We start from the raw sequence: 27,487 nt of genomic DNA, 5'->3' as shown, positions 1-27,487 counted from the left end.
TGTCACCCTGTACCCTGTCCCTTTCTCCTCACCCCACAGGGAAGGGACCCCATCCTCCCCATGGCCCCTCGGACCCTGATGTGATTTCCAGTGTGAAGCAGCTGCTCCTCCCTGTGAGAACACCCTGTGAGAATTCCCTGTGAGCATTCCCTGTGATAATTCCCTGTGAAGGCTGGACACTGGGGCTGGAGCAGCCTGGGACAGTGGGAGGGATGGGATGGAATTTAAGGTCCCTGCAGCCCAACCTGTGTGGGATTTTGTGAACCTGCAGCTCAGTTACACAACCCCCCTGGATGTCACCCTGTACCTTTCTCCTCACCCCACAGGGAAGGGACCCCATCCTCCCCATGGCCCCTCGGACCCTGATGTGATTTCCAGTGTGAAGCAGCTGCTCCTCCCTGTGAGAACACCCTGTGAGAATTCCCTGTGAGAATTCCCTGTGGGCATTCCCTGTGAGCATTCCCTGTGACAATTCCCTGTGGGCATTCCCTGCCCTGGGGGATGGACCCTTCCCCACTGGGGTTGAGCCAGCAGAGGGGACGGGCAGCACCGTGCCCAGTGCCCAGCCCCAGCAGTGCCTCTCCAGGGCTGTGTGCCCTGTCCTGAGCTGTGCTGCTGCCCGGGCTCAGTGCACAGCCCCCCTCCCTGCTGAGGAGCTGCTCCTTCCCCTCATTTGTGAGTTTGATTTCTCTGTTGGGTTCCACCCCATCGATCCCAGAGCCTTCTGAAATCCATGGTGAGGGACTGAAGCCTGCTGTCACAAGCACTGGGTGTCACTGGCACATGCAGAGGTGTGTTCTGTGCACATCACCCCCGCCAGGCACTGAAATCCCTGCTGAGCCCCCTGGGATGCCAGGGATGTTACAGCAGTTACTGACAGTCATCCCTCGGTGCTCTTTGGGACGGGCTGTGCACCCACCTGCAGCAGCTTGGTCTGGCCGTGGCTGATTTTAGTTTGGTCTGGCTGCGGCTGATTTTTGGAAAGGGAAGGCAGGGCCAGCTGTGCCTGCAGCGTGGGGATGTGGCTGCCGTGCACTGTGGCCCTCACCAGAGAGGGAATTTAGGCTGGGCTTTGGTGGGTCAGTGCTGAAAATGAGTGCTGCTCACTCAGCCCCCACTGCCATGGGATGGTTTATGAGGTTATGGCTCTCTGCTTGTCCTGAACACAAACTTATCCTGAGCCAGGTTCCAGTCCTCCACTCAGTCCAAGGGAGGACAGCCTGCTTCCTTCCCTGGATTAAGTCAGTGCATACAAATTTATGCAGTATTTATTTTTGTTCTCACTACAAAGCCTAGAAATTAGTAATGATTATCTAACACTGAAACCTGGAATTGCTTTCCACATTATTAATTCCTCCTCTTGAGCTGCTGCAGAGCTGCCCCCATCCCACGGAAACGCGTGGGGAGTGGTGTGATTTAATCTTCCTGACATCCCAGCGACATGGGAACCGCTGGGATTAATGGGGATTAATGGCGTTATTAATATTCATATTCCGCAGGCAGCCAGCAGTGAATTGCCATCGGGCTGCTGCCTGCCCAGCAGCTCGGGATGCCCGGCCGCAGGCAGTACGCAGATCTCTGCTCTGGTTTCTGGGCAGGAGAACGAGCTGGGCTCCAGGCTCTTCCCAAGGCACCCGGCCCAGCCCTGGGGTGCCTTTCACAGGGAGAGGGCACTTTGTGGGCACTGTGCTTTGGATAAATCCCGTTAAACTGGGATTTGGCAGAGTTCCAGAGAGCAGCACCCTCGCAGGGCTCCGCTGGGCTCACCTGCAGAGGAAACCAGCCCCTAACGATGGGAAATGCTCCAGCCTGGGATGGCAGCCCTGGCTCCACGCTGTCCCCTGGGGTGACAGACCCGGCCCGATGGAACGGCCCCGGGGCAGAAACCCCTGCGGGGGGAAATGGGCACGGAATGGGCTGCTCCCGTAAATTACCGGGTATCAACTACCGGGTATCAATTACTGGGTATCAATTACCGGGTATTCATTACAGGGTATCAATTACTGGGTATCAGTTACCGGGTATCAGTTACAGGGTATCAATTACCAGGTATCAGTTACCGGGTATCAGTTACAGGGTATCAATTACCGGGTATCAATTACTGGGTATCAATTACCGGATATCAGTTACCGGGTATCAATTACCGGGTATCAATTACCCGGTATCAATTACCGGTCATTAATTCCCCTGCTACTGGGACCCCCAGTACCCGGGATAAATCAAATCTGCGGGGTCTGCACCGGCAGCCAGGGGCTGGGCTGGGCACTGCAAACCCTGCTCAATTAGGGGCTCGTGCCCACCTAATGACCCTGCTCAATTAGAGGCTCGTGCCCACCTAATGACCCTGCTCAATTAGGGGCTCGTGCCCAGCTAATGACCCTGCTCAATTAGGGGCTCGTGCCCACCTAATGACCCTGCCCTGGTCCTGCAGAGCAGCTCTGTCCATTGGAGGGGAGAGTGACAGCAGGGGTTTCTCTGTGCCAGGGGGCACCCAGAAACAAACAAACAAACAAATAAATGAATAAATAAAATCTGTATTGCTGTGCCAGGGGGCACCCAGAAACAAACAAATAAATAAATAAATAAAATCTGTGTTCTCTGTGCCAGGGCACCATGGCCTGGGCACCCAGAAATCATTAAATAAACAAACAAATTAATTAATTAATTAAATCTGTATTCTCTGTGCCAGGGCGCCATGGCCTGGATACCCAGAAATTATTAAATGAATAAATAAATAAGTAAATAAAATCTCAATTCTCTGTGCCAGGGCACCACGACCTGGGCACCTAGAAATTAATACATGAATGAATGAAAGAATGAATTAATAAATAAGTAAGTAAAGCCTCTATTCTTTGTGCTGGGACACCATAGCCTTGACACCTACAAATTAATGAATGAACAAATAAATGAATAACCAAATAAAATCTGTATTCTCTGTGCCAGGGCACCACGGCCTGGGCACCCAGAAATGAATAAATAAATAAATAAGTTAAGTCTCTATTCTTTGTGCTGGGACACCATAGCCTTGACACCTACGAATTAATGAATGAACAAATAAATGAACAACCAAATAAAATCTGTATTCTCTGTGCCGGGGCACCATGGCCTGGGCACCCAGAAATGAATAAATAAATGAATGAATAACCAAATAAAATCTGTGTTCTCTGTGCTGGGGCACCACGGCCTGGGCACCCAGAAATGAATAAATGAATGAATAAATAAATAAATAAATTCTCAAGTCTCTGTGCTGGGGCACCATGGCCTGGGCACCCATAAACTAATAAATAAAAAACCAAACAAATAAATGAATACAGTCTGAATTCTCTGTGCTGGGGCACCATGTCCTGGGCACCCAGAAAAGAATAAATGAATGAATAAATAAATAAATAAATAGAATCTCTATTTTCTGTGCTGGGGCACAACAGCCTCGGCACCCAGAAAGGAATAAATGAATGAATAAAAAAGTAAAATCTCAATCAGCTCATGGTAGTGGAAAGTTAAAAGCCTCTCAGCACATTCTGTTGGCCCAGCCACTGGTGGGGGCCAGGATTCCCTGGGACACAGAGGCACAGTGCCAGGAGCCTCAGTGGGACTCCTTAAACTGCACTTTGTGCTTTGTCACCCCTGGACAGTAACTCCATCGGGAATTGCCCAGTGTGAGCCAGAGGAGAGCCACAGGACAGCCCTGAGAGCCTTGGGCACTGCCAGGGATCCAGGGGCTGCTCTGGGAATTCTATTGCAAGGCCTGCCCACCCTGCAGGGGAGGGATGTCACAATCACGTTGTCCCCAAAATGTTCCCCCAAACATTAAAGACAATGAAAACACGTCCCTGAGGAAGTGAGAAGCACAGAGCGCATAAATAATCTCCTCCCCAGGATCTCAGGGGTGCCAGGGTGTGTACTGGAGGCTGTTGCTCACCCTGTGAGTGGGCAGGAGCAGCTTGTTTCCATAAATCAATGGGAGCTTTGAACAGGGAATGAGTTCCAGTTCCTAAAGGGCTCTGGGTACCTGTGCTGAGCAGAGTTATGAAGGAAATGATTTGCCATGGCTTTCAAACCCCAGACCTGGGCTGAGGAAAGTTCACTCAGAGATTGCTGTTATCACATCCAGCGATTTGGGAATATTTATGGGCAAAATATTTGGGCGTGCTAACTACATCCAATTCAGTGGGAGCACAAAACAAAGCCTCTGCTTTGAAGTGTTTGGAACAGAAAGACTTTAAACCAACCCTTTCACTGTGTAATGGAACGCTTGTGTTAATTATAATTCCTTTTGCCAGGATCTGTTTTACATAACAAAGCTAATCTGACAACTATTAAGGAAATTTCCCCATTTTCTCTTACAGATGATAGAAGGGGAAATAATATCATATTTTAAATGCAAAGTGGGGATGATTAAAATTTCAGTCTAAATAAAATAAGAACATTTCTGAATCCTAGAGACAACAAAACAAGTAATCCACGGGGGTCAACAGAATAACTCACTTACAATTCTCTACTTGAGCCTTTGGTATTACAAAGCTTTTTATAAGTAAGCAATTTTTAGCTGTTTATTCTGCTCCCTGTAATGTCTTCAGCACTTCTGGCCTTGAGGCAGTTTTGGATTCAGAGGCTTAGGAATGCTCTGGTTTTATCCAGCTCCTGAAGTGCCTCTTTATCCATTCAAATCTGCACACTCACATTCAAGTTCACGTCTCTCTCGTGAGATTTTTGTTTAATCCTTTCCTTATAAATGAACATATTAACCTGAAGGGAGAAATATTCAAAACATCAGGTGGAAAAAAAAAAAAAAAGAAAAAAAAAAGGATGCCAAAACCCACAGTAAAAGAAGAGATTCTGCGTGTGCATCTCCTTGAGCACAGCATTCAAAATTCACCCACGGGGCTGTTCTGCACTGCCTGCACAAATTCCCGAGCTTTTATCGGAATAGCTGGATAAAAGACCTGTGATAAGTGGGTATAATAGGAGCTGGAGTCACATTACGGGACTGTAATACGAATCAATGCCGTGTGGTTTGATTTTGCTGTCGTTTCCTCGCCTGCAGCTAAAGATCTTGTGCTATTTCTGATCCTGGTTCCTGCCTCACAGGTGACACCACGCAGGAAACGGAGCCCCGGTAATTCCAGTCTCAGGGCTTGCCTTGTGTGAGGAAACTCCTCAGAACATCTCCCTGCAAGATCCGCTCCCAGAAACCTGCACGGGATGCTACAGGGTGGGATCAAAGAAACACCAGCCTCAGGCACCCAGGGGAAAGGCAGAGAAATCAGGGAATCAGAGAGCTGGAAAAGCCCTCCCAGACCGTGGAGTCCAGTCATTCCCCCAGCACCGCCAGGGCCACCCAGCCATGTCCCCAGTGCCACATGCACCCAGCTTGGAAACCCTCCTGGCATGGGCTGACCCACAGGGGCAGCTCCTGCTCTGACTCTGGCAGAGTTGGTTTGTATTGCTGCATTTTCATTTTATTTTTATTTTTCCCTAATAAGGACCTGTTATTCCTGCTCCCATATCTTTGCCTGACAGCCCCTTAATTTCAAAATTATAATAATTTGGGGGGAGGAGGTTTGCATTTTCCTTTTCAAGGGAGACTCCTGCCTTCCTCAGCAGAACCTGTCTGCTCAAACCAGGACACACCTCAAGGCTCCCCTGGCACAGCCTGGGGCCCTTTCCCCCTGTCCTGTCCCTGCTCCCTGGGCTCAGAGCCTGCCCCCCAGCTGTCCCCTCCTGTGTCCCTGCACCCCTGCCAGGGAAGGGAACCTGGGATTTGCTGCCCTGGAATCTCTGGATGGACAACTGAAGTTTTCTTCACACCTCTAGGAAAGCTGTACAATCAAAGATCCACTCCTTCAAATGCAGATTTTCCAGGCAGGAAACATTCAATCCCAATCCTCTAAAGCTGCCTGTCAAATTCCTCACAACTCAATCCTACAGGATGAATCTGCCACTTTACTTCTCACTTGTTTTTTCAGTCGTCTCCAGAAGTTTTCCTAAATTAGCTCCATACATTCTTTTTAAAGACAGGCATTTGGTTCTGCTCCTTCCAACTGGTGGATTTGGCTGCTTGCAAATATCAGATATTGTCATCATCCTCCCTTTAGCCTTTCTTAGGCTATGAAATTGAGATGAAACCGTGGGGTTTGGGGGTAAGGGGTGTGTGCAGAACACGAGGGAGTGCTCCCTGTGTGTGGAGTGTGAGCAGGAGCTGCTGAGCCAGAGCCTTCCCCACCCCTGCTGGCTCTCCCAGAGCCACGAACCCAACACAGCCCAGAGCAATGAACATTTTTCTTCTCCAAGTTCCCAGCTCATAAATCCAAGCCAAGATGTGCCGTGGAGTAAATCCCAGTGGAAGAATGGCATCCTCGCTCTCTGAGGAGGGGTTTGGAGAAAAAATGCACTGCTATTGTTTCCAGTTTCAGAAATCACCTTTGCAAGGCAAAGCTCTGTCCCCAGCCCCTCTTTCCCAGCTGGTAAATCCCAAGGGTCCTGTGCATTCCCAGGACCTTTCCAGGACACAGCAGGGCCCCTGCACTGCTCAGGGCAGCAATCCCACCTCTCAGGGTGCAGTCAGGCTAACAGGGACACCAGAGGAAGTTCCAGGAGTCCCTTTGGCTCATCCCTTTCCTTCCCAGGCTGGTTTTGTAGGAATGGTTCTCACACCTGGACCCCTTTAGCTCCTACAAGTCCTGCTGTGCCACAGCTGGACCCTAAAATGCTTTTGCAGTGTCTTCTCCTCAGTTTTATAGGAACAGAAGAGAAGGATGCTTGGAGATTTAGGAACTTCATTTGGGGGAAATCAATGGGTTTGCTTGTCCTTAGCAAGACTTCGTAAATATTACATATTTAGATTTAAATGCAGGATATTCCAGACCATCAGGTGGGACAGTTGTCAGATCCTCTTTGCAGTCTGGGTGAGGAAGAGGATGCTCTGAGGAAGAGCTGCAGAGGTCATGTCCAGTGCTCTCCAGAGCTGTTTAATTTCCTTGGTATCAACTCTCCAAGCTAAAGCTGCACTTCCAAACAGGGGGTGCCTTTATTTCCCCCGACAACTGCTGGGCTGAAGCTAAGGAAGAGGAGATAGCAGAAATGCAGAGGAAAACTGGGATAAACCCCAGCAATCAGAGTCCAGGGCAGGCAGCACAGAGCTCAGGGTGCAGAGCTCCAGCAGCACTGGGTGAGGAGATGGTGGAGGGGACACCAGGACAATTAGTGCCCCGTTTGCCCAGTGCCTCTCCCGGGAAAGGGACATTCCCAGAGGGGTGGAGGAGCCCTGAGCCAGGGCAGTGGTACCTCCATGGACCAAGCCTGGAGAGGGCCATTAACCAAATGCTGCAGCTCCAATTCTCCTGCAGCCCATTCCAAATGAACTTCTGGGGAAGTGTCCCAACGAGACTGCCCCTGGATGGAGCAATTGTCCCTTGAAAAGGGAGTCACAATTTAAAATCGTGATTAAAAACCTGACAGGTGTCGGTGGCATCAATCCCTGCTGATCATTGCAGGGTGACACCATCCTGCAGCAATCCCTGCATTGCAAAGCTGCAGGTTTCACCCCTTAATCCCATCAGAGCCCAGAGAGCCCAGGGCACAGGGCAGGCCCAGCCACCAGCCCCTGCCTCATTCCCCTCTTTCCATAAACTCCAGAGCCCTGTCCTCCAGAATGCTTTGGGATCCTTCCCAGCTGCCTGGCTTTGTTTCATTGGGGGAGGTGGATTACTATTTTCTTCATCCTAAGCATTTTTTGGGGCGGGGGGATGGTTTATTTTTTAGCCTTATCCCATTTTTTTCCCCTTCTTCTGCCCCTGGCATTGCCATGTAACACAAGAAGTCCCTGAAAGAGCCTTTGGACTCTGCTGAAGGCACCTTTGCAGACCCTCAGGGGTCACCAACCCTCCCACTGCACTCAGATCACTGGGACAGAACCAGCGTTCTTGGGGCCAACAGGAAATGATCATTTTGAGCCCATTGTCCTCTGCCTGCAGATTCCAGAGGATGGAGATCTCATGCTGCTGATGGGAGCTGGGCTGCAGCCGTGGCTAAAGCACCCCCAACACGGCAGAATGATGAGCTTCAGATGCAAGCAGCCTGCTCCACTCCAGACAAAACACCCTGCTTTCCATCCCTGCAGATGGGATCATCCCCTCCCAGCGCCAACATTTCCTGTGCCCCAGCCCACAGGAAATGATCATTTTGAGCCCATTGTCCTCTGCCTGCAGATTCCAGAGGATGGAGATCTCATGCTGCTGATGGGAGCTGGGCTGCAGCCGTGGCTAAAGCACCCCCAACACGGCAGAATGATGAGCTTCAGATGCGAGCAGCCTGCTCCACTCCAGACAAAACACCCTGCTTTCCATCCCTGCAGATGGGATCCCCTCCCAACGCCAACATTTCCTGTGCCCCAGCCCGGCAGAGCGGGGAAAAACCACTGAGACCCCTCTGAGAGTGAGAGATCCCCCGCAGCCCCTGGGAGGGACGGGCGTGGGAGGAAATAATGCACAAACCCGGGAGAGAACCTGGCATCAGCCACTGGCTGGGAGTGGGAGCAGCAGCAGGGCCAGGGATGGAGACCCTCGGGGGTCTCTATCACACAGCCTGCCTCCCCCCCAGAAATGTTTTCCCAAGGCTTTTTCTCCCTGTGCTGAGCAGGGACAAGACGATAACGGCGGCTGGCACCAGCGAGTTAATTTTATAAAGAAAACTGACACCCTGCTCGAGTGCTGGCAATTTAAAAGAGTAATGGATTGTCAGTTTTAGCTGGGAAGTGGTTGTTAGATGATTTTAAAGTCTTTTGCATATTTATTTTGTCCCACTTTAAATAAATTTGGGGAAGATTTATCTCGTTAGCTTCAAATGCAAGTCCCTCTTGGCCTGGCTGAGGAAACAAATTAGACTTTGCAAACATTGCAAAGACTAAATCAATACATTAATATTTAGGGGACATTAAGGGGGTTTATTAAACAGAAAAAGGGCCTAGAGTATTACTTTGGGAACATTATACATGTTTAAATAAAAACCCGAGGTTGTGGTTCCTGCCTGAATCTCTAACAGGCGTTTCCATGGATAACTGAATTATTTACAGAGTGCTGCAGGGGCGAGGTGGAGCTGGGCTGGGGCTGTCCCGGCTGCCCTGCCGGGCTGGGTCACACGAGGACAAGAATCCAGGTGACGATGGCAGCAAGGTTTGTGTCCCTGACAGCCCGGGCTGGGCCTGTGGGGCTCCTGGAGCAGGAACGGGGCTGCTCTGCATGGCAGAGGGGACAAGGCAGGGCAGCGGGCACTGCGGGGCTGGGGACAGGGCTGGCACCTGGGATCTGCTCCTGAAGGACAAAGCAGTGACCTGGGCAGTGACCTGGGCAGTGACCTGTGCCAGCTGTGCACCCCCAGCATCCACACCTGCCCCCAAAAGCCTGGGACTAGTTTGGGGCTGGGGTCCCTCTGAACCCCCTTCTGTGTGTCCCTCTGTCCCTGTTTGGGGCTGGGGTCCCTGTGAGCCCTGCTCTGTGCCCCATTTGGGGCTGGGGTCTCTGTGAGCCCTGCTCTGTGTCCCATTTGGGGCTGGGGTCTCTGTAAACCCCCTTCTGTGTGTCTCTCTGTCCCTGTTTGGGGCTGGGGTCTCTCTGAGCCCTGCTCTGTGTCCCTCTGTCCCTGTTTGGGTCTGGGGTCTCTCTGAGCCCTGCTCTGTGTCCCATTTGGGGCTGGGATCTCTGTAAGCCCTGCTCTGTGTCCCAAACTCCCCTGGCCCAGCCGTGCCCCAGCTCAGGACCCTGTGTCACCCCAGGGACAGGGACACTGGGGCTGTCACCATCCTGACCCTGCTGAAGGACCCTGGCCAAGGTGGGAGCAGCCCTTTGCAAATGAAAGAAAAGCAGCTCGGAGGAGGCAGCTTTGGCTTTGGCAGAATAAATGCCACACTGGAGCTGCAGAAAGCATAACCTTCTGCAGAAAAAGCCTGAGCAGCACAGAGTGGCAGGGGAAAATTCGGGTTTTTACCCGGCTGTGACAAACGCCTGGTTTTTAAATCAGCTGCAGCTCATGACTTTGCAGATGCAGCATCTGGCACTGAGGTAGATTGAGTTGATTGCAAACTGCTGCCATCGAAACTTTCAATTAATTATTTCATAATTCTCACTTCTTTTTAATAAGGTCACTGAAATCAAGTTAACTGGATTATCTTCTCTTTCATGTGGATTTTCCTTCACAGATGTAAATGTGGGCTGCAGATACAAGTTCTATTTTCTTTTTTTATCAAAAATCTCAGTTAATTTCCCTGCTACAAAGGGGAGTAACTGCAATGAGTAACACTGACCAAGAGTTGCCCTGCTGGTGTCCTTCGGGTGCTGTGCTGGCTTCGGCACAGGGATTTGGGGGCCCAAACCCCCTGGTGCAGCCCTGCAGAGATCCCTGTGGGCAGTGGCCAAAGCCCCTGCTCTGGGTGCTCTGGGCAGGGCAGACGCTGCTCTCCCCGGGGAGCTGCCCCTGCCCCTGGGCCTGGCAGTGGAGGTGTCTTTAACCCTTGAAAATGTGTGTATTTGTTTATTGAGCACGTTGAGGACCTGCCAGGCCAAGCAGCAGAGAGGAGCTGCTGCACAGACAGCTCCTGCGCTGGGCTGAGGCTCCCAGGGGAGGGCTGGGCTTGCACAGCTTTTGGGGGCAGCTCACTGCACATCCTGCTCCTGCCTGGACTCTGGAGCTCTTTGGGAGCTCCAGCTGCCCCCGAGCCTTCCCTCGTTTCCTCTGGGACACAGAGCAAGCCCCTGCTCCTGCAGCTGCAGGATTCCTGAACACAGCCCGGGGCTTGCGAAGGGCTGAGGCTGCTGCCAGCCTTCCTGCTCTCCTGTGACTCCTCGGCTCTCATCATTTATTCCCAGTGCCAGGGGAAGCCAAACACCCTCGGACAGAGAGGTTTTGCTTTGCCCTGACTCATTTCTCCCAAAGCAGAGGTTGTTTTTAATCTCCAGATACCAGGCTGGGGAAGATTTTACAGGGAAACCTAAAGGTGCTTCCAGGATAACTCCCCGTATGCCCCCAGGATAACTCCCTCTGTGCTCCCAGGATAAGTCCCTGTGTCACCCCCTGATAACTCCCTCTGTTACCCCCTGATAACTCTCTGTGCGATCTCAGGATAACTCCCTCTGCGTGCTCCCGGGATAAATCCTTGTGTGATCCCCTGAGAGCTCCTTGTGTCACCCCCTTCCCTCTGTTATCCCCTGATAACTCTCTGTGCGATCTCAGGATAACTCCCTCTGCGTGCTCCCGGGATAAATCCTTGTGTGATCCCCTGACAGCTCCTTGTGTCACCCCCTGATAACTCCTTGTGTGATACCAGGAAAACTCCCTGTGTAATCCCGGGATAACTCCCTGTGTGCTCCCAGGATAACTCCCTGTGTAATCCCGGGATAACTCCCTGTGTGATCCCGGGATAACTCCCTGTGTGATCCCGGGATAACTCCCTGTGTGATCCCGGGATAACTCCCTGTGTGATCCCGGGATAACTCCCTGTGTGATCCCGGGATAACTCCCTGTGTGCTCCCGGGATAACTCCCTGTGTGATCCCGGGATAACTCCTTCTGCGCTCCCAGGACAGCTCCCTGTGTGCTCCCAGGAAGCCTCTGGAGCAGGAGAGGCTGTCCCATCGCTCACAGCAGTGGCCTCAGGGTCCCACTGGGAGCACAGCTGGGTGTAAGGGAGTCCCTGCTCCCAGGCAGGCACTGCAGGACCAGCCCTCCCCGAGCACTGCCCCCCACCTGTCCCCAGCCCAGAGCCCCGAGTGCCACCTCCAGGAGTTCCTGGGACACCTCCAGGATGGGCACTCCAACCTCCCTGGGCAGTGCCAAGCCCTGAGACCCTTTCCATGGGGAAATTCCTGCTGTGCCCACCCTGAGCTGCCCTGGCCCAGCCTGGGGCTGTTCCCTCTGCTCCTGTCCCGGTTCCTGTGTCCCTGCACACCCCAACCTGAGCCTGAGGGTCCTGAGGCCTCTCACCAGGGCCACAAAAATGACTCCATGATATCTCGATAAAACACACACACTGAGCTCGGAGCTCCAGCCCAACATTCCTGCAGGATTCCCATGGGTAAGGACAACTGGTGTGGGAGGTGGTTCACCCTGTTATTTCTAAGGGATTTCCATGTGCCACATGGATTAATGGGGATTGCCAGTTCTATTCTTCTCCTCTATATTCATTGCTTTATTACTCATAAAAATGCAAAAGAAAATGTTAATGATGATTGCACCAAAGACTAATAAGTTAAAGCCTTAGGTTATACTTTGCATTTCTGAAGATATAAATGCAATTGCTTAATAATTATGCATATTTTTAACTATTGAGTTATTATTTCTCTATATGCTTGTAGTTAGCCTAATTAATTTTAAGCTCCTGTTGATGTATTTTATACATGCAATTAATTTCCAACTTGTTTTTTTTAGCCCTTGCATGGGGGCATTAATTATTAGGGAGACAATCAAAACCAAGAATTGTTCACCCTGGAACAATACAATAAATATTAAATCTGTGTGAAAAGTGACACCAGAGCTGTGCAGCGCTGGGGGAAGGGAAAGGGAAAGGGAAAGGGAAAGGGAAAGGAAAAGGAAGAAGGAAAAAGGAAAAGGAAAAGGAAAAGGAAAAGGAAAAGGAAAAGGAAAAGGAAAAGGAAAAGGAAAAGGAAAAGGAAAAAGGAAAATGAAAAAGAAAAAGGAAAAGGAAAAAGGAAAAGGAAAGGAAAAGGAAAAAGGAATAGGAAAGGAAAAGGAAAAAGGCAAGGGGGAAAGGAAAGGGGGAAAGGAAAGGAAAAGAAAAGGAAAAGGAAAAAGGAAAGAGGGAAAGGAAAGGGGAAAAGGAAAAGGGAAAAGGAAAAAGAAAAAGGAAAGGAAAAGAAAAGGACTGTGAAGGGGCTGCCGCTCCCAGCCCGCGCTCCCCCAGCCCTACCTTGCACGGTGAGGTGCACCTGCATGGTCCTGGGCGTGTGCTGGGTCTGCACAGAGCAGGTGTAGGGGCCGTCGTCCGTCACGTCCACGTCCTGGATCTGCAGGCTGTACTCGCGGCGGTTGGACGTGGCGATGGACACGCGCGGATCCACGGACCACTTGTCGTTGCCCGCGAAGATGATGCTGGAGCGGTTCAGCCAGGCCCCTTTGGAGACTCCATCCTCCAGGTAACACCTGGGGGAAAGGGAGAGCCTGAGCGTGGAGCCGTGGGAGCTGCTCCGTGCCGCTCGCTGCTGAGCACAGCTGGGGTTCATCAGAGCTGAGCTCACACAGGAGCCCCTGTTAACTCAGAACCACCCTGAACCCCAAAGCCCAGCTGGCAAACGCAGTAACCACAGATACATCTGCCTGCCCTGCTCTCCCTGCCCTGTTCTCCTGTGGGAGAGGCTGCTGGAGCACCAGGAGGAAAGCCTCAGTTATTACTGCTGCCTGGGCTGGCCCAGCCCTTTCTCCTGCAGCCTCTGCCCCGAGGGTCAGCAGCGACGTGTGCTCCATGGAAAATTCCTGCCCTGCTCCTGAGGCACAGCCCCCTTCTGCTGCTGAGCTCAGGAGCCACGAGAGTTTTATCCAGACATCAGAGAACCCAAACCAGCTTCTTTGCAGGGGGTTCACAGAACCCCAGAACCCCCAAATGGTTTGGGTGGGAAGGGATCTGACAGCCCATCCCATCCCATCCCATCCCATCCCATCCCAGTCCATCCATCCCAGTCCATCCCATCCATCCCAGTCCGTCCCATCCCAGTCCATTGTATCCCATCCCATTATCCCATCCCAGGAGCTCCTCTCCCTCGGGGGCTGTAGTGGGGGGTCCCAGGGCAGGGAGGAGAGGCAGAAGCAGCTTTATTCTGAGCTGCTGGAGGAGCCTGAGCCTGCCTGAGGGGCTGGAGGGTGTTCAAGCCTGGCTCAAGAGCCCAGTGCTCCATTTTCCCCACCCAGCACGTGGGAAGAGGCAGGCAGTGCTGGAATAACAGGCTCAGGGCTGAGAGCAGGGAGCTGCACACCCAGGAGCCATCGGGAAGGGATGCTGTGGCACAGGAAATCTGCGTTTCTCTCCACAAATTAACAACTCTTCAGGAATCGTGGGGAATGAATTAGGCAAATTTTAGACTCACCCCCCATGCCCACCTTGGAATTTAAGGCTTTGAAACAATTTTAAAAGCTGGAGGAAGGTAGGAAGGAGGATAATACAAAGGGCAACAGACTAATGGGACATTTTTATTCCATAAAGAGCTTTCTACATGAAGGAAATCCAAGAGAAGAAGGGAATGCAACAGAGCTCATCCCTTTGATGAAACATTAAAATAGCACAGCCACAGAAACTGGAGGGAGAAAATGGTGATTTGGTGGCCTAAGCATCTGGCAGTATTGTTTAAGTGGAAAATGGCATTCCATTCAGGAACAAGGAACTGGAAACATCAGGCTGAAATGGTTCAGAAACAAAGCATGAGAATAACCATTCATTTAATTAATGATCTCAACATTAAATCTGAAAGGGTTCTGAGGCGACGTGGGATATAAAAAACCCATTTATAGAGCAGAGAATTGGGATGTCACTGGAAAGTGGCACTTTGAGGTTGGGATCCCTGCAGGAGGAGTTGTGTAGGGTCTGGTCCCACTCTGGGGAGGCAAGGAGCCTCTTTCAGAGTCCTGTGAACATTTTGAACTTGATTCTAATGAGCAGCAGGGTGGGAGAGGCAGAGAAAGCTCCAATTCATGGAGGTTTTTCTAGCACGTGTTCCTTTCCCACTGACTTTCTGCAGCAACTGGACCCAGTCCATCCCAGCACAGCTGGATCCAGTCCATCAGCACAGCTGGATCCAGTCCATCCCAGCACAGCGGGATCCAGTCCATCAGCACAGCTGGATCCAGTCCATCCCAGCACAGCGGGATCCAGTCCATCAGCACAGCTGGATCCAGTCCATCCCAGCACAGCTGGATTCCGTACATCAGCACAGCTGGACCCAGCCCATCCCAGCACAGCGGGATCCAGTCCATCAGCACAGCTGGATCCAGTCCATCCCAGCACAGCTGAGCACCTGGGCTGAGGGAGCTGTCCCTGTCTGGGGCTGGGCTGGAGTGAGAGCAGATTTAAGGTCCCCCCCACCCCACCCCACTCTGGGACTGCCCGAATTACACATCAGCATTTTTGCAGGTAGCCTGTAGTTCAGTGAGCATTTACCACTTCATTAATTTCATTCTCCCACTGTTTATCCACACTCGCACGTCCAAACCTTGGAAGGAAGCCTTAGCACTGTGACTCCTTCCCCAGGAGAGGAAAGCAGCCCCCTCCTCCTTCTCCTCTCCCAGCACAAAAACCCAGCTCCACCAAATCCCTGCTCTCTGCATGGCTCACCAGAAAAAAAAATAAAAATCAGAATTCACAGAATCAATGAGGCTGGAAAAGACCTCCAGGACCTCAGGGTGGGATGGGCTGGGCTTGGAGCTCCTTCCCAAGCCCAGCCACCCTGGGACACCCTGGATGAGCTCCTTGAGCACCCCCAGCTCCCCTGCCCCCTCCCCAGCTCTGTGGCTGAGCCCTGCTCCAGAGCTGCTGCCCAGTTTGCCTGCAGCCCTCACCAGGGTGGTTTTCAGCTCCACAGCAGCCAACATCCTGTGCTTCCCACCACCCACGTGGGATGGGATGGATAAAGTGATATTTACCCCACGGAAGCAGCAATCAAATGATTCATCCCAGAAATGTTTTCTAATCTAACGAATTTAATCCCTTGCTGTTTGCAAATCAGCTCCCAGCCCTGGCATCCCTGCAGGACAGGCAGAGCACAGCCCCTCCCACGGCAGCCTCTGGCCAGAGAGCCTGCACTGGACTTCTGCAGGGCAGCAGAAATGAGGAAAATCCAGGATTTTTTACTGTTTAAGGGAAGGCTTTCCTTTCCCCCAGACCTGTACAATCTCCTAAGGAAGAGCAGCCTTTCCACGCAGGGTTTGTGTGTCACTGTGCTTCTCCTGCCCAGGGCAGGGCAGGGATTCCAGCAGAGCACGAGGAGCTTTAACAAAACTAATGACAATAAAACTCCTACAGCAATATCTGAGAAATCATTCACCGAAAGGATCACCAGCAGGAAAAACTGCAAACATCAGAGGCCTTCCCTTGCTTTTCCCCTTCCTCTTTTCCCCTTTCCTCTCTTTTCCTCTCTTTCCCTTAATTCTGTTTCCATTTAATTCCCTGCACATCCCAGCAGCATTTCCTGCAATGTAATTTTAAAATCTATGCATAGAACCAATTATTTTTAGCAATTAATAGTAACACTGCAGCACAACTAAAGTAACAGTCATTAAACAAAAGTGACTTTTGCTCTTTTTACCTTGCCATGGCTTGGAAAAATATTGATGAAACCATAGCAGAAAATTCTCCTATATTTAAATTTGGAAGATTGGAAAAAAGCAGAGTTTCTTTTTTAACTGATGATTGTAATCAGAAATTCCCCACACAACAAGAATAAAAAATAGATTTTAATGTTAACTGTCATACACGGCTGAGGGCACTTTATTATTTTTCCAATCATTATTAATGGGGATGATCTTCTGTAATTTGTAAGTACGGAAAAATATAGTCTCACCCAGCTTCCCTCAAGTTTTTAATCCTCTTTTTTTAATGCCTCCCACTTTCCCAGCTCTCCAGTCTATTATTCCACCATAATTAAAACAGAGATCCATTAATCTTTGTAAAAAACAGTTCTTCCACTTGCTTAATTAAAACTGCACAGGGGCTCTGCTCCAGGAGCCCCCACGGGCTGGGATCCCACCTGGCTGCCCTGAAGGACAGGGATTTCCTCTAACTGCCTGGAGCTGCCTGGAGCTGCCTGGAACTGCCTGGAATGCTCCCCAGCCTTGCTCCAGACACCCCAGCAGTGGGGACATCCTGTGTCCAAGGGGGCTGGGACCCTCCTGGGCTGCAGATGGAACGTGTTGGGCAGTGCTTGGGAGGAGAAAATTCTCAGAATCCTGGAATGGTTTGGGTTGGGAGGGACCTCAAATCCCACCCAGTGCCACCCTGCCCTGGCAGGGACACCTCCCACTGTCCCAGGTGCTCCAGCCCCAGTGTCCAGCCTGGCCTTGGGCACTGCCAGGGATCCAGGGCAGCCCCAGCTGCTCTGGGAATTCTATTCCAGCCCCTGCCCACCCTGCCAGGGAAGGATTTGTCCCTAATCTCCAGTGTAACCCTGCCTCCCTCCAGTTTAAAGTAATTTACGTTATTGATCCTTTTGCTTTTGTGTTCAGAATTTGCTTTTTTCACATCTGCTGTAGCTCCAAGCCCGTAATTCTGCACAGAGACTGGCCCTGCTGCTCACTCCCCTCCCGGCTGTGGGTTTTATTTACAGAATTTATTTCCTCACATCAGTCCCTGGGGAGCTGAGGCCTCAATGGCCATGGTGGGAGCGGCGCTGGCCCAGCCCTGGCTGTCCCCCAGCCCAGCCCTGGCTGTCCCCCAGCCCAGCCCTGACTGTCCCCACTGCCCAGACTGTCCCCCCAGTCCAGCCCTGGCTGTCCCCACAGGGCAGAGCTGCTGCTGCCACAGCAATTTCACCTTTCCTGGGGAATTTCAGCTGTGCCAGGCCTTAAGAGAGGGACCCAGAGCAAAGGGGGGGTCACAGGAGGGGATGGGCACAGCACAGCCCCTGAGGGCAGCCAGCTCTGGGCAGGGCAGAGGAAGGGAAACTGGTGATCAAAACCATTTCACAGGGTTTAAAAACCCCAGTCCTGGGAAGATTTTGCTTCCCCTGCAATGATAAAAACCATTTACCAGTAACACCATTCACCAGTAACACCATTCACCAGTACCAGCATTCACCAGTAACACCAGTTACCAGTAACACATTTACCTGTAACAGCATTTACCAGTGACACCATTCACCAGTAACACCAGTTACCACTACCAGCATTCACCAGTAACACCATTCACCAGTAACACCATTCACCAGTACCAGCATTCACCAGTAACACCAGTTACCAGTAACACATTTACCTGTAACAGCATTTACCAGTGACACCATTCACCAGTAACACCAGTTACCACTACCAGCATTCACCAGTAACACCATTCACCAGTAACACCAGTTACCAGTAGCAGCATTCACCAGCAGCACGGTTCATGGTGAGAGGTGCCAGTGTCAGCTCAGGACACACACCCAGCCCCACCAGCCAGCGTGGAAGGGCTGCCAAAGGAGGGGTGAGAGCAGGGACGTGTCTGAGCCAGGCTTTGGATCAGAACCAGAGCTCTGCCTGGGCTCAGAGCAGGGCCAGCCTCCCAAATGCTGTGCTGCACTCCTGGGGTGCCCAGGAGCCAGCACCTCGCAGGGACAGGGACAGGGACAGGGACGGGACAGGGACAGGGACGGGACAGGGACAGGGATGGGACAGGGACAGGGATGGGAATGGGACAGGGACAGGGACACGGACAGGGACAGGGACAGCAGCAGTGAGCACACCCCTCCTGCCCTGCTGCTCCCAGGAACCCCAAACCCGGGGACCCTGCCCTGCCTGAGGTGGCACCGGGCTCTGGGGAGGAGCAGCTCCCGGGATCCCTCAGGGATTCCAGCCTGTGCCCTGCACAGCCCCATGGCAGCAGGCTGCATTTCCTGCAGGCCCTGCAAACAGCCCGGGCTCTCCTGGTGCCCTGCACCGCCCGGTGGGCTCCTGCTGCCCCCCAGCCCAGCCCTGCTCCCAGCACCATTCCAGCTCTGCTGATCTGTTCAGTGGCCAGGGAACCCAGATTGCTGTGCGGGGACAGGGGACACCAGCACAGGACACGGGACACTCCAGGGCATCTCCAGCTGCTGGCTCTGTGATCCCCTCTGCTTGAGATGCTCCAGGAAATCTGTCTGCACATAACCAGGGATTAACCCCTCAGTCTGAAACTCTCCAAGCAGAGAACCAGACCAATATTAGTAATTAAGAGTGAAAGTGTTTGTCCCTCTGCAGGATTTGAAATGTAATTTTGCCTACAGCTGATGCCACGTGACCTTTAATCTCTGTGGGCTCCTCCCTCAGCACCTGCCAGTCCACCCAAACCAGGAAAAAACCCATTTTCCCAGGGGCTTCCACATTCCCAGGGGTTTCCACATCCCCAGGGGTTTCCCGGCACACAACCCCCAGCCATGACTTTAGTGGGTGTTTCCCTGCTGCCACCAGAAAATGGATTTTTTCCCATGGCAAGGACAGAGAAACTGCTGCTGCCACAACTGCAATAAATTCATTGGGTTTTAATTATACAAAAATATTTCCCCCACCTTTCACAGGTGTGTTTTCATACTAAAATGGACACAACACTGCAGTGTAAAGCTCAGAACTTTCAGTCATTAATCACTTCCTTCATGGGAGCCCATATTATTTTCTTTTGAAGGCTCAGAAATAATATCCCACCACACTGTTGGTGTGAGAGCCTTGGTTTCAGCTTCAGAGAGCTACTCCCAAATTCATCACATTATTTGAAATATTAAAAAGGGTCTGGCTGCTGCATTTGATATTTATTAATTCCTGGAGATTTATGCTAGAGAAACACTGACTTCCAAAAATTACAAAGAAGACATTTCCAGTGCAGAGAGGTAAGGAAACAATGCATGACAAGGCTTTGCCTCTTGGTTTTGCACTATTCCCAAGGGAAAGGGGTCTTGGTAAATTTGGGAGCTGATTGTTTATTTTACAACACTACCAAAGTCAGAATATTTTCTGACTGTTTTTTACCACACAACACTGAAACACAAACTAAAGGAATAAAAAGCTCTGAGAGCAAAGCAAGGCAAAGGTCTGGAGAATGGGAAAACATTTCCTGTTACTCCCCAAATCTCCAATATCCCAGCGTGCTGCTGAGGGGTTCCTGCATCCTGGAATGTCCAGCTGGGTTAGAGCTGTCAGTAAACACCTTCATTTCAGTTTGGGACACGCAGATTGCTCCTTGTTTTTAATTCTCAGGGGAAGCCCAGGCGTCCTCCCCAGGCAGTGGTGTGACCAAACCCAGGGGAGGCTGTGCCACAGCCCAGGATGGCCACGGTGCCCAAACCCTGAGAGTGCCCTGGCACAGCCCAGAGCTGCTCAGGGGAAACCTGAACCTGCTCCTGCTGCACCTCTGCACCTGGGCTCGGCTGCTCTGGAGGTGGGACAGGGCCAGCAGGGACAGCAAAGGGATCACCAGTACCAGGGAGGGGACAGCAAAGGGAGGGGACAGCAAAGCTGCCTCAGGCTGAGGGAGAAATGGTGAAGTGTCACATCCTTGGACACTTCCAGGGATGGGCACTCCAACCCTCCCTGGGCAGTGCCAGTGCCTGACCCCCTTTCCACGGGGAAATTCCTGCTGTGCCCACCCTGAGCTGCCCTGGCCCAGCCTGGGGCCGTTCCCTCTGCTCCTGTCCCTGTTCCTGGAGCACAGCCCGACCCCCGGCTGTCCCCTCCTGGCAGGAGCTGTGCAGAGCCACAAGGGCCCCTGAGCCTCCTTTGCTCCAGGCTCAGCCCCTTCCCAGCTCCTCAGGGATTCTCCAGCCCCTTCCCAGCTCCTCAGGGATTCTCCAGCCCCTTCCCAGCTCCTCAGGGATTCTCCAGCCCCTTCCCAGCTCCTCAGGGATTCTCCAGCCCCTTCCCAGCTCCCTCAGGGATTCTCCAGCCCCTTCCCAGCTCCTCAGGGATTCTCCAGCCCCTTCCCAGCTCCTCAGGGATTCTCCAGCCCCTTCCCAGCTCCTCAGGGATTCTCCAGCCCCTTCCCAGCTCCTCAGGGATTCTCCAGCCCTTCCCAGCTCCCTCAGGGATTCTCCAGCCCCTTTCCAGCTAATTCCCTGCCCTGCAGACGCTCCAGCCCCTCGGGGTCAGTTTTGTCCTGAGGGGCCCAGTTCTGGATCAGGATTTCAGGGGTCTCAGCAGTGCCAGCCTGGGGAGACAGAGGGAGGAGGAGCTGCAGGCAGAGCTGTGGCTGCTCCTGCTCTCAGCAGAGCTGGGGTCTGCTCCCCTCTTCTCTCCCCGCTGCTGCTGCCCAGGCTCCAGGGATTTCTCAATATTCCTGTTCTTCCCCACGTTCTCCCTGAAAAGGCTTTTATCACTATCAAAGCCTAATGAATAAAAGACCTTTCCAGGTGCAAGCAGGTTGGGTTTTCAGTGTCCTCATAATAATATCTGCAGTGTGAGTGGGGAGGACAGACAGGAGGGAGATAATTGTGTGCTGGGCCATGTCCTTTATTGGATCAGCCTGGACCTGGGACCCTTCCTCGAGCAGGTGATGCCAACCCTGCCCCACAGCTCCTCCAGGCTGGTTTAAATAAAATAATAGAGTTAATGACAGAAACAAAACTACCTGGAGAGGTGCAATTCATCATGGCGTGTTCCACGCCATTATCTTAAAAACATCCAGTGTAGTAATCACTTGAAGGAGTGATAACACATAATTGTGTGTTCTCCAAAATTATAGGTGAATGGGAGTTGCAGCTAATGAGAGCCAAATAGCAGCTCAGGAGCTGCAGTGATTACAGCAGATGTGGTGATGAATGCATTTATTATTGGGCTATTGCAAAGCTTTTTATAGCAGAGACAGCAGGTTTATAAATAAATAACCAGCCCCAGAGGTAGCACACGTCTGACCAAGCAGCTCCGCTCCCAGCCTGCAGCTCGTGGTGCAGAAACCTCCAAAGCTGGCTGAGAGCAGCCCGGAGGAGTCCAGCTCCCAGCCAGACCCTCCCAGCCCCGCACTGCTGTGCTCCCAGGGGACGTGCTGGAGCAGAACGGGAGGCTCTGGAGCGAGTGAGGTGCTGGTGTGTGCAAAGCCCACTGCCTGTGCAGCAGCCTTCCCCAGCAGCGTGAGCCCTGTGCTGCCCCCAGCCCATGGGAATCAGCCCCAGCCGAGCTCCTGCCCCGGGCTCTGCCAGCCCTGGGGCTGCCTCCTGACCCACGACCCACGGCAGACCTCTGCCCTCTGGCAGGCACAGCACATTCCCCACAAGTGTCCCCCCAGCAGGTCACTAGATAACAATCTATGGCCCACAGTGCTGCTGGCACACAAATCGCGTTTTTCTGCAATTCCGTTTTTGCCAGAATATTTCAGGAGCAATCTCCAACCCCCGGCGGAATGAAAACAAAATTTCAAAATACCAGAGGCTCTCATGAAATAGAATTCCTGCCCAAACTCATGACTGAATGACTCCATTTGTCTCCCTTCTACCAGGACTGATCCATGATTTCATCTGGGCTTATCTCCCAGAACATTTACTTTGTTGATATACCACTGGTTGGAATATTAGTGATAAATAATAAAAGAAGGCAAATTTAATTGTGCTGCAGTCTTTCACCACAATGAATCTTTCAGGAGAATCACAATGATCTCTTGATTTACAAGAGCAGGAACTGGTTGTGGATGGATGATGTAAATACAGGGCCTTGGCACAGATGGCTCTGGCTGTGTTTGCCAGCAACAGTCAGATTTTTGGATCAACCTCCCAGCTGCTTGCTCCAGACTAATGCATTATTAACAACACTATTGAACAGCTCCCGGGGCGCAGGTCCTGGTGGGAAGGAGGGAAGGAGCCCCCCTGGAGCAGCCCAGCAGGGCAGCACTGGGGAGGGGTCCTGGGGATGGACAGGGAGGGATCCCAGGGATGGATGGGGATGGGGTCCCAGGGATGGATGCAGAAGGGTCCCAGGGATGGATGGATGGAGAAGGGTCCTGGGTCTGGGTGGGGAGGGGTCCCAGGGATGGATGGGGAGGGGTCCCAGGGCTGGCACTGTCCTTCCCCTCCCATCACTGCTCCTCACAGCACCTGGTGCAGCATGAAAGGAGCTGTGCCTTGGGGAGGAAGCAGAGCCCAGGAACTCCGGACAACCCAGGGAAAGAAAAGGAGAAAGAAACCTTCACCAATTGCCTTTCTAAAGGAACAGTCCTGACTGACCACCCAAACAAACACTGAGCACTTAAACACTGAACACTTAATCCTTAAACACAAAAAAAACCACTGACCACTTAAACAGTCACTTGAACAATCCTTAAACACCCGAACTAACACAGAACACTTAAACACTGAACACTTAAACAATTATGGAACACTCAAACTAACATTGGGCACCTAAACACTGAGCACCTAAACAAACATTGGGCACTAAAAAAATCCTTGAGGACCTAAGCGAACATGGATCACTTAAACAATCATTGAACACCCAACACTGAGCACCTAAACAAACACTGAACACCCAAACAAACATGGAACACTGACACACTGAGCGCTTAAACAATTATTGAGCACCTAAACAATCATTGAACACCCAAACTAACACTGAGCACTTAAGCACTGAGCACCTAAATAATCATTGAGCACTTAAACAAACACTGAGCAACCAAACATTCAGCACTTAAACACAGAATACCTAAATAAATATTGAGCACTTAAATAATGAGCACTTAAATAATCCTTAAGCCCCTAAACAATCCTTGAGCACTTAAACAACCATTGAGCACTTAAACAAACCTTGAACACCTAAACATTGAGTACTTAAACACTGAGCTCCCAAACAATCACTGACACCCAAAACCCCCTCACTGCTACCCAAACTGCCTCTGTCTGTGTGTAACAGGTTTTGGAACTCTGGGAAAGCCACAGGTGCCCCTGGAGTCCCTTCCCAGGCGATTCCCCTTCTGCACCGCTCAGGCACTGACAATATTTGCACAACCCTGGGCACCAGGGGGCTGCTCTGGAGCCGTTTCCTTGAGCACCTCACCTATAAACAGCTTTTTAATAGCAACAACCAGTGGGAATTCTCTTTCCTCTTTATGTTTTCCCTTTGAAGAAAGCATGCCCAGTCTCCTAATTCATGTTCAAAGTAAGTTGGCTGTTCATTTTACTTGGAGAAGAGAGGGGAAGATAGAATCCCATCCTTTGAAATGCAGCAATTTCCCTTCAGAACAGACTTTTATAAACTGTATCGATTGCTGATTATTGACAGTCTCTGTGTGAGGTGTGGTAGGATGCTGAGCGTGTTACCAGGTGGGAACCATGCACTGAAACCACACTGGAAAGCACACAACAACACACATGAAAATTCATATTTACATCAAATACCTGCAAACTTTTATTTTAGATTAAATCACTGAATAGTTTGGGTTAAAAAGGACCGTCCACAACACAACCAAACAAACATTGCTGGACAACCCAGGGAAAGAAAAGGAGAAAGAAACCTTCACCAATTGCCTTTCTAAAGGAACAGCCCTGACTGACCACCCAAACAAACACTGAGCACTTAAACATTGAACACTTAAACAATCCTTAAACACCAAAAAAACACTGACCACTTAAACAGTCACTTAAACAATCCTTAAACCCCAAACAAACACTGACCACTTAAACATTGAACACTTAAACAATTATTCTGCCAGCCCTGATATTTTACTTTAATGCTAGAATAAGTGTCAAAGACCTTCCTCCAACAACTGGAGAAGAGAAGCTTCAGTGAGACCCAACTGTGGCCTTCCAGGACCTGGAGGAGCTACAGGACAGATGGGAAGAGGCTGTTCACAAGGAGGGATGGATCCCACTGCCAGAGGGCAGGGATGGGTGGGATATTGGGAATGAGGAATTGTTCCTGTCAGGGTGGGATGGGAGATTGGAAATTGGGAAATGTTCCTGGCAGGGTGGGCAGGCCCTGGCTCAGGTGCCCAGAGCAGCTGGGGCTGCCCCTGCATCCCTGGCAGTGCCCAAGGCCAGGCTGGACACTGGGGCTGGAGCACCTGGGACAGTGGGAGGTGTCCCTGCCAGGGCAGGGGTGGCACTGGGTGGCTTTGAGGTCCCTTCAACCCAAACCAGTCTGGTATTCAGTGAAAATGGCACCAAATCAGCCCAAGAGCTCAAACCCCGACAATTCTCACACGAATATTCCCTACATTTTCTCAAGTAGCCTTGTCTTAATTGTGCTCATATTTCCTGTCTAGAAATTTAATTTCATGTAGTTCTTTAGTCGTGTGTCAACACATCTCCAATTCCTGTAATATTTGTTCTCCTGCTCTGGATAACCTTGTCAATCTTCATTAGAGCTGAGGGGAGGCAAACAGAATTGGCTGCGAGGCTCCAGATGAGATTCCCATTGTTCAATATGCTGCTGGAACATATTCCAGCCTCCTAATGCTCCCAAGCATTTGAAGTGCTGCTGCCCACTGTGCAGGCACTCATTTGAGCTCTCAGCCCCATTTATTTATTTCGATTGCAGCCCACGAAACATAAAGTAACACATTTCTAAGATTCTGGCTGCCCTTGACAAATAATTAAAACTGCAATTCCCCCAGCTCTCAGAGAGCACCAGCACATCCCAAACTTTCCTCTGCAAATACCTCACCAGTGTCACAGGATAGGACTGGGCAGAGAGGAGAAAGTGCAGAGCAACCAGAGAAGCCATTTCCCAACCTCTGCAGAGTTTTATAGTGCTTAACCATTGCCTATGGCTTTCTTTCATTAAAGGACACTCAGAATTCGTAATTAAGATTCAAATTCAGGAGTGCCACACTAAGAATCCTTATCTTAATTCTTATCAAGCTTTGCAATGGTCCTCCCCACATCCCTGTGCTGCTCATCCCTCCTGGCATTCCCTGATGGACCTGGGGGGTCCTGCCCTCTCCAGGCCCTGCTGGCACCATTCCCTCTGGAAGGCGAGGCAACGACCTAAAACTCCTGGTTTTAGCCACCAAAACCTTCTTGCAGCAGGCCAGCCTAAAACTCCTGGCTTTAGCCAGCAAACCCTTCCTCCTTGCAGCATCCCGACCTAAAAACTCCTGGTTTGAGCCAGCAAACCCTTCCTCCTGCCACAGCCCCACGCACCCCTCAGAATTCCCACATCCAAGGTGCCCCAGGAGTGACAAACCCCAGCTGAGGAGGCTCCCGAGGGAGCAGGGAAGCACATCCTGTGAATATTTAGTGTGTTTTGAAGTGCTTTGAATTTGCAGCAAGTTGCAAACAAATTTTGTAGAGGTTAATCAGGGGAATTAGTGAAATAGCTGAGAGGCTCCTGCCGTGACAGGATCCAGCCACCAGGTGATGGCAGGGCTGGAAGAGCCAAATGCTGAGGAAGTTTCTGTGACTTTAAAGGTTTTATAGACTTGCTTCCCAAGGGAATGGCTCTGTACAAATCATATTTGCATAATGCAGCCTGGGAAGTGTGGCTGGAGTGCTTTCATCTCATTTTCATGAGGTAACTTGGATGAGCAGAAGCTCCTATCCCTTAAAAAAAGATGTTTCAGAAAAATTAAGGGGAAAACTGTCTTAGTTCAAGCTTCCCTAAGGCAGATTCAAGTGGAGGAATCTGGATGTATTTAGCAAATGATGAAGGCTGAATTTCATATTCAGACATTGTGGTAGTGGTAATTATCAAGGATTTACTCAGAGGCCAGGCTCTCTCTCTCCCTGTAAACCCCAGGATATGAATGGGGGTAAAGCACATTTCCTCAGCAATTAACCTTTTCCCACACGGGTAAGGAATGGGTGAACTGTTGTCTGTGTGATTCCCAGCCCTCTGTTCAAACCCCCTGGGGAAATCCCAACCTGCCGTGGGTTATCCCATTTGTGCTGCTCTGACTGCTGGCACCAGCACTGCTGTGTCCCGTGGGAATGGCCAAAACCACAAAATCCAGGGTGGAGTGGCTTGGGAGGGACTGCACAGCCCAGCCAGGGCCACCCCTGCCATGGCAGGGACACTGCCACCGTGCCAGCCCAGGGTCCCTCATCCCTCTGGACCAGTCCCAGGGTGTTCCAGCCCCAGAGTCCCTCTCATCCCTTTGGATCAGTCCCAGAGTGTTCCCAGACCAGGGTCCCTCTCATCCCTCTGGACCAGAGTCCACGAAAACAGCAGCCCACGAAACATAAAGTAACACATTTCTAAGATTCTGGCTGCCCTTGACAAATAATTAAAACTGCAATTCCCCCAGCTCTCAGAGAGCACCAGCACATCCCAAACTTTCCTCTGCAAATACCTCTCATCCCTCTGGACCAGAGTCCGTCATCCCTCATCCCAGGGTGTTCCAGCCCAGGGTCCCTCAGCCCTCTGCTCCAGTCCCAGGGTGTTCCCAGCCCCAGAGTTATGGCTGAGTCAATGGGAGCTCCCAGGACGAGGGAAGAGATGAGAATCTTGACTCCATGTTTCAGAAGGCTGAGATATTATAGCACCCAGGGTGTTCCCAGCCCTGGGTCCCTCTCATCCCTCTGGACCAGGGTCCTTCTCATCCCTCTGCTCCAGTCCCAGGGTGTTCCCAGCCCCAGAGTTATGGCTGAGTCAATGGGAGCTCCCAGGACGAGGGAAGAGATGAGAATCTTGACTCCATGTTTCAGAAGGCTGAGATATTATAACATATATTAAAATGCTATATTAAAGCTATACTAAAAGAATAGAGAGAAAAGGATTTATCAGAAGGCTGGAAAGAACAGGAGAGGAATGATAACAAAAGCTCCTGACTCTCAGAGTCCAACACAGCTGCATCTTTGATTGGTTATTAAGTAGAAACAACCAACATGAACCAATCCCAGGTGCACCTGTTGGTGAACAATGTC

At 51.2% G+C, this 27,487-nt stretch overlaps 1 protein-coding gene across 2 annotated transcripts in view; it reads right to left on the bottom strand.

Annotated features, from left to right (window-relative positions):
• NEGR1 (neuronal growth regulator 1) overlaps positions 1–27,487 on the bottom strand; it is a 165,373-nt gene that overhangs the window by 79,358 nt on the left and 58,528 nt on the right. For both annotated transcript variants that reach the window (XM_039703662.1, XM_039703663.1), the window contains exon 2: positions 12,916–13,148. In XM_039703662.1, coding sequence (XP_039559596.1) covers positions 12,916–13,148 — 233 coding nt within the window. The remainder of the gene's footprint in view (positions 1–12,915; positions 13,149–27,487) is intronic.

This window comes from Passer montanus, unplaced genomic scaffold (assembly GCF_014805655.1).
Source record: "Passer montanus isolate IOZ18808 unplaced genomic scaffold, ASM1480565v1 scaffold166, whole genome shotgun sequence".
Taxonomy (NCBI): Eukaryota; Metazoa; Chordata; class Aves; order Passeriformes; family Passeridae; genus Passer; species Passer montanus.
Note: the sequence above shows the minus strand (reverse complement) of the source record. Positions and strands in the feature narration are given on the sequence as shown.